This window comes from Tinamus guttatus, unplaced genomic scaffold (genome assembly GCF_059628265.1).
Source record: "Tinamus guttatus ecotype Peru unplaced genomic scaffold, ASM5962826v1 Tinamus_guttatus_pri_ptg000212l, whole genome shotgun sequence".
In the NCBI taxonomy this organism is placed as follows: Eukaryota; Metazoa; Chordata; class Aves; order Tinamiformes; family Tinamidae; genus Tinamus; species Tinamus guttatus.
In genome coordinates, this window is record NW_028288746.1 from 755,930 (window position 1) to 768,145 (window position 12,216).

General features: G+C 38.8%; 1 protein-coding gene across 1 annotated transcript in view; it reads right to left on the reverse strand.

The window, feature by feature from the left end:
• CLEC16A (C-type lectin domain containing 16A) overlaps positions 1–12,216 on the reverse strand; it is a 52,582-nt gene that overhangs the window by 18,737 nt on the left and 21,629 nt on the right. The window contains exons 12-18 of the mRNA XM_088524605.1: positions 10,991–11,091; positions 9,440–9,562; positions 8,450–8,559; positions 7,905–7,949; positions 7,441–7,491; positions 5,962–6,090; positions 2,759–2,879 (exon numbers count right to left, since the gene is read on the reverse strand). Coding sequence (XP_088380731.1) covers positions 2,759–2,879; positions 5,962–6,090; positions 7,441–7,491; positions 7,905–7,949; positions 8,450–8,559; positions 9,440–9,562; positions 10,991–11,091 — 680 coding nt within the window. The remainder of the gene's footprint in view (positions 1–2,758; positions 2,880–5,961; positions 6,091–7,440; positions 7,492–7,904; positions 7,950–8,449; positions 8,560–9,439; positions 9,563–10,990; positions 11,092–12,216) is intronic.

Genomic DNA, 12,216 nt, shown 5'->3' on the forward strand with positions numbered 1-12,216 from the left:
AGTAGCTGCCTTTTTTTTTTTTTTTTCTTCTCCTTTTTCTTAAAAAAAGAAAAAAAAAGTGGTAACACACACTGGACAACACAGAAGCTTTCATATGCTAGTGTCCTGTAATCAGAATTACAAGCAACCATGTATAGCAGAAAGAAGAATGAGTAATTTACGGTCTAAGTTAGAAGTTCCAAGAAAAGGATACCTCATATTTTGCATAAAAGCAACTGCCTTAGAAATGAAGTGTCATAAATAAGGAACCACCTGCAATGAATTACCCAGTACCTGCAGCACAGTTCCCTACGCCGTGTGCCGAGAACCCATCACTTCCCTGGCCTAAGGGAGCAGCAAGACCAAACAACGGTCTCTGCCCCAGCAAACAGTGCTTGGAAAGGCTGTTTCAATTTGATTTATTTTTTATTCTGTATATTCTTGAAAGTTAGCAATTGCCTCATAGTCATGTTTCCAGTTAATTTACGAAGAACATTTTTTTCAGTAGAGGCTGATTCATTATTTCACTTTGCTCTCTAAAAGACAGTCAACATGACAATAAATCTGTAATTCATTAGAAACAGGAAACTGAGTTAACTCTGTACTCCTATTCCTTTAGAGTCGAGTAGTTCAACCATGAGCTTCATTTCTTATCTGCCAACAAAGACTCCAGGTATTGTGATTAACATCACTCATATTTTCTCCAGGACAGTTTGAAATCTTTTTTTTTTTTTTTTAAATCTTTCAATTTTTTTTTCTTTTTTGTTCTCCAGAAGCAAGCAGCAGGAAAGACTTCAAAAGTAAAACTAAAAGCTCTTAGATAGAAAAACAAAATGGATTTCAAAGTTTATGCAAAGTTTATGCTCAGAATCAACAGCTGAAATTTGAAGAAAGAGTACCAACACATACCCTTTAACTGCTTAGAGGACAGCATTCTAACTGCTTTGAAAACACTTGTTTGCTGCAATGACCACAAGTCCAGGTTGCTACTGGGCCCGTGGGTAAATTTCAATCTGTTATGAAGAACAAGGCGGGCACTGATGTTTTAACACCTTGAGGAGAGAGGCTGAAAGGGGTGAGGTTGCGCTGCTCATTGTCTCTAATTCTCCAACCCCAAACAGTGCCAGTGTGAAGGTGAAAGAACACGACTATCAAGGAGCACCTTTTGTGTTGCCCCAACACGTTTTCTTAGATGCTAAGAAAACAGGGATTGAGATGACCGAACGATCAGTCTTCCATAGCACTGGCTGCACAGCCACCACCACACAAACACTGGCCTCAATTTCTCATCTCCTGAATGTAATCCCGCAGGGTTTACTGCAGCCTAACGCTCACCTGGCACAAGCATGTTGGTGCTGGGCACCTTGCACGTTTTTACCTCTAGCGAGCTCCGTTACCTGCTTTCACAGCATTCCTTCCACGGTTGCAAGTAGAGGAGTCTATCCTCAAAACATTCTCCTGCTTGGAACTTACACCAGACAAAATATCTCACAGGGCCTCAATTGCGTACACAAGCACTTAAATAAACTTTAAACAGTTTATTTTTTAATACTTAGGTTTGCCTTTACAAAAAAAAGTCTACTTAGCTTCCTTGACTTAATTAGCTCTAATTGCTAATACTGACTCTCTAAAGCAAAAATGCTTTATACTGGCCAATTCCCCAGAGAACTGCTATTTTGCTGAAGACAGCATCTAGAAGAGTACCACTGCTTAACAACGTTATTTATTTTTTTAAATCTTAAAATTCACTTCCGACTCCATTGAATTTGCGTAAAAGGCACATCCTTAAGGCTACTATGAGCTGAATACTAGATCCTATTTCAGTGTTTTCATCCAGAATTATTCTACGCTTTTTATCCATAGAGCTACTTACACAGCAGCTCTGGTTTCACAGAGTATTTACTTATTTTTCACTCATGTATTTTGTATTCTTGAAGGACTTGAGGGCACAAAAGAGGTCTCTGAGATATGAATATAATCCCTTAGCATCTACTAAGGCAACTGTTCTGCTAGTCCAAGTAGGATCAACAAGCACTTAGAGTCCCAATACTTAAAGGCTCAAGTACCAAATTCAATCTTTTTCTTTTTGTAAGAAACATCTGAAACTTAAAATCCTGACAAGTAACTAACAAATAAGTACACTCTACTTCAGTGATTCCACACACTCTATAGCTAAAAATGCTACCCCTACTGCCTGAACACAAGCAAAGACAAGCACTTAGCACTGACCAGCTACAGCAGTATGTCAAAGCATGCGACTCCAACACACTTCTTATTTAAACGTGTAAAATACGTGCCAGCTTTAAAATGTCAGAACTGATGTATAGAAAAATAAATATGGGTGGGAAGGAGGAGGGGAAGAAGATGACACCAGCAAACACCAGAGTGCAGTTAAGTAACTCCAGCCCCTGAAAGCTGCTGTGTGATTTAAGAAGATCAATGCATTCTGAATAGGTGAAAGATGAAATCTGGATAGGAAACAAAATTCTTCCTAGGATCTAGAACTTAGCCAAATAACATTTATATATTATTTTAAACCTAATGAAGCATTCAGAATCCTTTACCTGCTAATATTTAAATCTTGTGATGTTTGAACAGTTCATGGCCACCCACCTCAAAACATTTACAAAGAGCATTTGCAGTCCAGAATAAGATAAACTTAACACTATTGTCTTGGTAGTAAATTGCACAGACATGATAACAACTTTTTTTTTGTCTGCTTTTATTTTATTATGATTTTCCATGCCATAGTATTTGAGAAAGTGGGAGGAATACTTACTCAAGTCAAGCACATCATCTGTCTTTATTAGATCCTCCTCTCTTGTCAGTGGTAACTGAGTTTCTGGCTCACCTCGCAGGTGCAGTGACAGTGAACGGAGCATAAAGAAAACTCTGATTGCCTTGAGAAATTAAGAAAACTGAATATTAAAACACTGCTGCACTCAGTGCTAAGTGTTTTAAAAGAACCTTGCAAACATATCCTTACTTTCAAAACCTTTAAATTTGCTGATAAGCAACAAGTCCACTTTTTAAAATAAGAAAGCAATGTAAATTCTGAAGTTAATTAAAAAGAACACATGAAAAAGTTAAAACATGGGCCATTTATTTTGAACGGAAATGGAACCAGCAGAGAGTTTATTCCATTAGCACACCTGTACATCTTGTGACTGACAAACACATGATTACAAAGGCTGTGTTGTCGATCGGGTTTTTCACTACTATTTTAGGTCTGATTGTATCTACCAGAACTGAATTCTTTACATACGACTAAAGAACCAATCTTCAGAGGCCCTCGTGCTTCGGACCTCAAACAGCACAACAACTAGAGCCGCTCAGAAAAGATGTGCAGAAGTTGGAGAGAAAACGCTGGCATTGGTGGAGCTTTAACCTGCTGGTTGAACTAACGGTGACTCAGTGCAAGGCAGCTGCTCCGAGAGCTTCGCCTGTGCTCGCTGGTCTCTACGTCAGGGCAAAGCGCTTGGGAAGCTGCTCCGGGCCCCAGGAGCTCTCAACAGCTGCTCTCCCAAACACATATTCTTGTTTGGATTTAGGAATTAATGACATACAGCATGTAAGAAACAGAAAAAGTGACAGGGAACAACCATCATTTTGTTAGCCTGTTTTGAAAGGCACCATTTACAATCCTTTTCAACTCCAAAAATTCTGCCCTTTTTTTTTTTTATCAGTATTGAAAACATTTTTTTTGTTTGCTAATACTATAGTAAATACGTTTTTCTTAACAGCTTCCCACACAGGAATTCTTTGGCACACAGTAGACTGCTGTCTTACTGCGAAAGCTAAAATTCTTGAAACAGCAGCAGTGTCCAGGAAAACCACACAATCTCAATCCCTTCCCTTCCTTGCTCCTTATTTCTAAAGGGGGAACAGCTATGGTTACTGGCCAACTAGGGGTGTGTTTAGCCAGCCTTCAGGAACCTGGGGAAAAACAGGGATGAAGAGGGAAGCCGCTGTGATTCCACGTGCGAGCGGGTGAACGTGGTAGGTGGCTGAATCTTAGGAGGTGAATGTGATTATTCAGTGTGGAGGGCACGGGGAGAGGAAGGAATTGTACTCCAGAACAGAACAAGAAGGTCTGAGTAAAGACTGCCAAGGATATCTAGCAAAAATATAGTACTAACTTAAAGAGCAGAGGCAGTTTATAACAGAAGATATCTTGTTTGTGGAGATCACATTCACATGCACTGTGAATTCACATAATTAAACAGATTATAAAACAGTTCTACTGCTGGATATTTGAAGAAAGGTCATTGAGTTACACTGAGTTTAAAAACCTCAAAATTGAATCAAGGGCAGCAACAGCCTTGCATTTTTGCTGACCAACTGTTAAGTCCAGAAGTATTTTAAGCCAGGAAGCAGCCATTACTCACCCTGCTTTACTCACTTTTCCCTCAACCCCCTTTCCTTCCAAGAAAGGGGAAGGGAATAAAAGCATAAAAATAATTTAATATGAACATACTTTAGCAAAATAAATGAGAGATTTCTCCAGGCGCATAAAACGCAAGCAGCCCACAAGATCATAGTTCATCTTGTGTGAAAAAGCAGGACCCGTATATCAGCTAATCAACAAAATAAAAATACAGATCTCTACAGAGCTGCAGCAAAAGTTGGAATAATTTTCACAGGATATTTACAACATTAAATACTATGATTAGAAGAGCCCTTCCCTACAAGGGTAAGCAATTGAAAATCTTTATGGCAAAGCAGTATATTGTGCTGCTAGCAGGAATAACTTGATGGCGGGTGGGTTTTTTTTTTTTTTTTTAAAAAAGAACTACCAAACCTGGGGAAGTTACGACTCTTATGACACTAACCAGCACATTAATTTAGCGCAAGAAAAGCCACAAAGCAGCTTCTATTAACAAGCACTTCTAGGTAGTGTTCTGTTAAATGCCTCGGAGAATTCTAAGAAGCATTTGTGCTTTCTAAGAAGTTCACTGTTCAAGTCAATTCACAGTATTTTATCAAACTTAAGTTGCTGTGATAACAAGAGTTGTGTGGCATATAGTTAGTACTGAAAGCAAAAGTATTCAGCAGATTCCTGGAAATACCTTTCTTCTTGAAAAGCAGTTGAATGTGCTTACATAGATTTGTGCATAAATTCAAAGCTACCCAAGGAACATGGCTTTTCAAATAGGTAAATGCAATGATCCACTATAATGAAATTTACTACTCATAGGAAATATTCACATGTCTTGATTTATTCTCAATATTAAAACCTTCCTAGATCGTAGTTTTCAAGGAGCTCTGCTCATATCCTGACTGGATAGAGACAATTCTAAACCATCGGGCAGGTGAAGTAAGAACGTTACACAATAATGTATCTTTAAGACTGAGAAGACTCAGAGGCCCTGTCAGACAAGGACTAAGATGTGACTATGATAAGATTGTTGATAATAACGTGGTTATTGCTCACAGTATCAGTATTCCGTCTATAAATTGTTCTGGTTATTAAAGCACGCATTTTGCTTGCTTCTCACTGCCCAAAGTCTCTCCCATGAAACTCTGCCAAGACGAACACTTTCTAGTGCAGAACTTAACTTTTCTATGTCTATAAATACAGCGAATGTGGAGCAATGCAACCAGCCTCCAGCTGGAGATTTTTACTTTACTGTGAGAATATAATGAAAGACAGACAAATACCAGACCGTGAAAGAAAAGTGTCAATACATTATGAATCTCATACAAAAAATACCTTTTTAAAGTAGGTGTCTCCACTGCCTAACACTGAAAACCTCAGCATGTACTAAAGTGCCCAGATAAAAGCAATCAGAGTGAAAACATTTCTGTACTGGGACAGACAAAAAATAGATGGTCTAAACAGTTTTGTCTGTGTTTAGGTTTTAAGATTTGAGAGATGACGCTTTCAATCAAGTACCTTTTAAGAGGAAAATGTCTGTATTTCTAGAACTGCTCATCACCAGTGGTATTATTCCACTGCGACAGCCAGCCAGCCTTACTCACTCTGCGTGTCCTCTCCACATCTCCACAGGGCAACCTCTTCACAAAATCGATACCCGTCAGCGGCGTCCCCGTGGGCGGCAGCAGAATGGAGGCATCCATCATCAAGTACTCCACATTCATGGGTTTCATCTAGGAAAATATTTTTGCATTGATTATTATACAGCACAACTGAAGTCACAGCTTTACTTTCAAACGCACCACATGGCTGAATATTTTGAGCAGAAAGATTTTAGAGAATGCTGAGAATTTTTTGATATCATATATGCTATTTTAAGCTTTTTACATGCAATCTCTAGTTTATATTTGTTCATTGGTCCTTAACACACTATTGTGGTTTTCATACTGCCAAACCACAGCAAAACCTGAAAGATTATAGAGTAGGAAAGCTGTTCCATGAGTGCTACAAAACAAAGCCTCCCTTGTGGTTGATTACAAGTTTTGACTCAAATTTTTCTTGTGCTTGAAACAAACATGACGGTTTGTTTTTTCTTTCCTCCTCTCCCCTTGTCCAGCAAAAAAGAATCCTCTAGTCCATAATAATGCAGTAAATTTGCACACTACATATTTTCCTTCAGACTTATCACTAACAGAGTCTCCTTCTTACATGATTCCTTATTTTTATGACTCAATTATGTTTGAAATACCCATCCTGGATGGATGGTATCCTTGGATGAAATTGCCCCAAGTCATTATATATAGACCTACTTAACACACGAGACTATTTTTATCAGAAAATGAGCTGCAACAGTTGAAACATATTCGAAAACCCCTCCTTTATTTGTACAGCAATCGGGGTAGAAGGCCAATGCAGGCGCATGGGCATTCTCAGAGTCAAGAGAACCTGGAAATGTTCCTGTCAACTTTGCAATTTCCAGACACTATAAAATAAGCAAACTCTGAAACATGTTCAGAGAAAGTATCATTAAACATCTGTGTTATTTAGGGTGACGAAATACATGTAAGGCGCTTTTAAATATTAACAGTTACTGCAACATATCAACTATAGTTTTTCTTTTTTTCCCCAAAAATATAACTAGTGGCTGCTAATTATATCTCCCTACTGTGGAAAGAAAAAAGTCTGTAACTGAAAATACACAGCATTTTTACTTGAATACTAACTTAATAATAGAAAAAGAGAATTAGTTTTTAAGAAATATTTACAGGTTAAATATTAATTAAGCTTTGTAATACAAAGCTTTGTAATGCAAAGCTTAATTTGCCTTAGTTTTAGGCTTCTACATCACTGTTTCACACATGATATGGCACTGCAAACGGCACATGCAGTAATACCTTTTTATTTAATAAGATGTGTGATATTTCAGTTATACATTTTATATAAGTATAAACATAGCTCCTCAGAAACAACAAGAAAAATATCTTACTGCGTACTAGAAATAAAGATACTATGTTCTTACATATGCTTACTGCTGTGTTGTACCTGGGTTTGAGGGTGGGCTAATAGATTTATCTGTCACTTACTGTCATACTCCGGTATTCGTCTTCAAACATATCAAGAAAAATTTCTTCTCCCTTTCAAAACAAAACAAAAGGATATATTTGAGATAAGATGCAACCAAATAGCAACATCAAGAAAGGAATATCTTCCATATTAGTCTTAGTGATAAAACCCCAGAACTGTTCTTCTGATGTTTGCTTGGTCCTGTTCCATGAAACACGCCGCAGTCACAACAGAGGCCCCGGGCAGCTCATCTGACCTCGGACCCGCAGCTTACGAGATGTCTAATAGACATTTTGGGAACTACATCAGTAGGTTAAGGGAGAAGCAGGGAAGGAGAATAACCCTCCAACTGAACACTTTTGCTACCCTTTCATGCTTTCTTCCTCCCAAAAAGTAGGCACCAGAGGCACTAAGAGGAGATAGGGTTACAGAATTGCTTCCAATTCCCCCTTAGTCAAATGACTCTTTCTCCCAGCGGACTCACCTTGTAAAAACGTCGCAGGAGATGAACACTTTCTTCCCTTGCACCCTAGGAAAAAGAAAATAATTTAACTGTGTTTCAGGCAATAAGAACTTCATTTACTCAAAGTCTCTTTAAGAAACACAACAACAAATAAAGAAAACCCACTCCAAAATGACAAAATACCATTCCAAAATTGGTATTTTCAAGCAAATTGTCACCATATTCATATCCTTCAGCCTAGACCTCAGCAGAAGAGAGCTCTTGCACTTAAAAGTACAGCTTATCTGAGAATGATAACCACTCTTCATTACGTTGAGATAGTTAACAGAAATTTTAGAGAAAATAAAGCATATTTACACCTGAGAGGTTAAAAGTTTAGACAGTGACGTAAGAGAAAACGGAATATTGGGTATCAATTCTTTAATTTAGCTGTTGAGAGCCAGCTATTGAAAGGTGTTCCAAAGGCTCTGTTATGTTTTTCTGTAATCAAATATGAAATAATTTCAAACACACATCAAGAGTAAGCAAATTAATGCTGGACCACGTAATTTGAAAGAAATACTTACCTCAAGGCAAGCAAGGTGAACATCTTTTATGATGCTGCCATTTTTAGAAAATACAAGTTGCTTAAGCAATAGACAACCTAGTTCTAATGTTGCCAAACGGATTTTTCCATCTGAAAAGAGAATTTCAATACAAAATAGAAACAATGTAAACATTACTGTTCTCATTAACTTTTTTTTCCACGTTTTTACACTTCTCTGCAGTTATAAACCTTCCTCCTCTGTCAAGAGCACCCTACCTGATAAAGAAGGGTGCTGATGCAGATACACAGTGCTGATGGACAATGAGAAGAAAATACAAACTTAAAGACTATCTAGAAAAATATTTTAAAACAAAACCATTCAAGGGCATCATTAGGAAAGATCTAGAACCTCAACCTGGCAAAGAACTATTTCACTGAGCCCTGAAAACATTACCTCATGAAAACCTGAAGTCAAGGAAAAATGTTTTCTGCAAAACACTTCAGAGCTGAATATATAGGCTGTGATTATAAAAACATCACAGAAAAACTTGCTATCACCTTTGGAAACAAAGTGCAGCTATAAACAACGGGTATCAGCAACTTCCCACGTATGTTTTTAGACTACTACTACCCTCAAACTAGTGTTGCGAGCAACAGCACCCAAACCATGGTTTCAGGATGATGCTGTGCATTCCGCCAAAAATCACTAGGTACCTTTCACCATTTTTTGCTAGATATTTTGCTTATTCAACAAAGCAAAAAGTAGGAATTTAGACCAAAGATCTCTGCATAGATCCAAGCAGAAAAGCAAGCAGAGAAAAAAGAAGAGAAGCAGAGTTCCTGAGTCCTTAACAACTGAGGGGAAAACCAATACTCGTATTTCAGAGTCCATATCTATTTATTATTCAACAAAAAACATGCTAAAGAGACACTTTCCCTGAAAGACTCGGGGCTAACTAGCATTTTGTTTATTTCAAACATCTCCAAAAATTTCAGCTTGACAAGATGACAGATACTAAAAGTGTAATACCTGCTTGTGCAGCATAATTCATTATCCTGATAAGCCCCTCTGCAAGTACATGATTATATGAATTTCTCTCTTCGGCATGTTGAGCTGGAAGCTGAATTCTGTCGAGTTTGACTGGATCAATTCCTTTAGTGGGGGATGAAGGAAAGGAAATAAATAAGCAAACAGGAGTATACTTCTGGCTAAATACTCTATAGAGCGCAATAGTCTTCCTGCAAGTTAGTTCCGTGTTTCTCTATCACAAGGATAACAAGGAAAAGCAAAAAGACTAAATAAACTTGTATAACACTGGGAAATGACAGATTTTAAAGTAGCCTACGAGGTGAAGACACTCAAGGCCCAACGAAACGGCTGGCGACAATCAAATCCTTTTGCTGTATCACCAGAAGAACATAAAGACTAAAGGAAGAAGAGATAGGAGTCTGATGTTAAATTCTGCCTTGGTAGTTAAGTGATCGGTTCATATCTAATTTAGAAACATAGAAATTTTACTCTGGAAATCGGAGCTTCTTATTCAGTGGACATCCTGAACTCACACAGGTACTGAGGTACAGGGCTGAGAAAAGGCAATTTTAGTTCCTATTCCTGTAAAATAGTAAGCTTATTTCTCAGAATGAGTTGGTTCCCAGAACAGATTGGTTCCTGTAAGAGCTCTTAAAGTAAAAAAGAGATGGATTGCTGAGGATGTCAGTGTCCTTGTTCTAAGGAATGGTAATAAATATTCCTTTAAAAGAGAAGCTCAGTGTACCTCAGTCATTTTTTTTCCGATTCCAAACTTGTAGTTACCTCCATACACCAGCACTATTTGTGAAACATATATCTAGGCATTTTAAGGGAGGTATATTGGTTCTCATAATAGCTTTTTGGAGGGGGGGGGGGGCAACAGCAATAAAAAGCATGCAGAGACCAAAGCTGGGGAGGACTGAAGCACAGCAAAGCTGTGGTGCTGCCTTCGGTAACAATTGTTGCACTTCTGTGAAAGCCCAGAAATTCTCTGCCAATAACAGCCACAGAAGAGCATCTCAGCGACCCAGAGCATCCAGCGGCTGCAGGAGCAACGTGGGTGTTGAAGCAGAAAACATGGCAGAGAGATGGAGAAGATAAAACGAGACAAAAAGAGACTACTTGAGGGCCGTGCCTGGTCATCTAACAGTTTATTTTTTTGGCCTGCCAGATTTGCTCTATCTCACGAGTCTTCTTCCTCAAGACCCTCACCACCATCGTGCTTGCCTTCTAGAGGCACCTTGAAGCTAGCATATCACACCCCTTATATATTCAGGCTGAACACGGTGTCCTTCAACCTGAGCTGAAAAACTGCAAAAGAAAAGAGCCATCTTCCTGCAGTTTCAAGAAACTGACAGAAAAGTCATTCGATATTCATGAAGTTTTACACGTAAGCTGTCATAAAAGTTAACACATTTATTTTCCCTCCCTCTTATTGTGTAAGGAATTTGTTTAAAACATGCATAAATGTGTTACATTAACTAGGCAGCATCTAATTGTTAGGCCTAATAAGTGACCGTGACTCATTTTGCTTCCATGAAGGGCACTCACCCTTGTTGTGCGACATGGCATACAGCAGGCAGAGCACGAAGAGAGCGTAGTAATCGTCTTCAGCGCAGTCCAGCGCGTTGTAGACCATGTCGAGAAAGGGCCTGCGGAGAGGGGTCACTTTCAGGTGGTGCAGAACAAAAAGACTATGTTTACAGAAAAATGAGTAATTAGATAGCCTATTCGACACGCAACTAATGAAAATTACGCACATTTTCGGGACTTAAGCACAAAAATAACTGTTTTGAGATCAGTCAGGTTATAGTCAGAAATTGTGTTACATTTTTTGATGTTTGAACCGGATGTGTCACATAATACTCTCCCAACAGCTCACATTTCTGTGGAGTCTGTTTCTAGCGTATTTATTATGTATGCAGAAATGCTCCACAGCTTCTTGTAAGGAGCTACATGGGTGAGTGGCCACATCAGCTACCATGGCACCGAAAACGGCCGCCTTCATACTTGTGTTCTGCCACACTTAGAATGTTTTTACGTCTACAGTAAGAAAACCATTTCCACTCTAAGTTTGGAGGAGGCTGGTTTACACTAATGGAAGCAGTAGAAAATTTTAAAGCCAGCCATTTAGAGAGGAGGAAAACAAAAACACCACCACACACACAAAGAACCCCCACAAACACAGAATGAGGAAGGAAAATTGGAAAAGGGAAAATAAAAGCTCTGGACTGGAAAAGAGTTTTTGCCTCTTAGTTTTAAGACCGTGTGATCAATAACCTGAATAAAGGAAGCTATAAATATTGAGTTCACTTCACCTGCATCTAAATAGATTAGAAAGTCAACTTAACCCAGAAGCTGCTTAGACAAACCAGATGCAGCTGGCATTAGCCCAAGCCTGGTGGCAAAGCAACTTGGTTCTTGTCTTGAGCTGGCCTGCATCGAGTTTTTACAGGATAAATGGCCAGGACATAGAAGTTACAGGAAGTAGCAGGATCACCAAAAGAGCTGGGTTCCCAGCTCAAAATAAAGACCTAACAATAATTCCTTCACTGAATTTTAAAGTTTTGTTTTAAACAGTGAAAAAAACCCATCACATTAGCAATCTAAAATATTTTCTCATAGTAACAGCTTCTAAAGTGGAAAATAAATTGTTCCCACCTCCAGACACAGCAGCTGAGTGTCCGCTACAAGCGCGCTGCTGCAGCTCACTGAAGGCCAAAGGGCCAGCAAAGAACCCACCACGCTGGGATAGGTCCCTCGATCTGGAGCTCCCT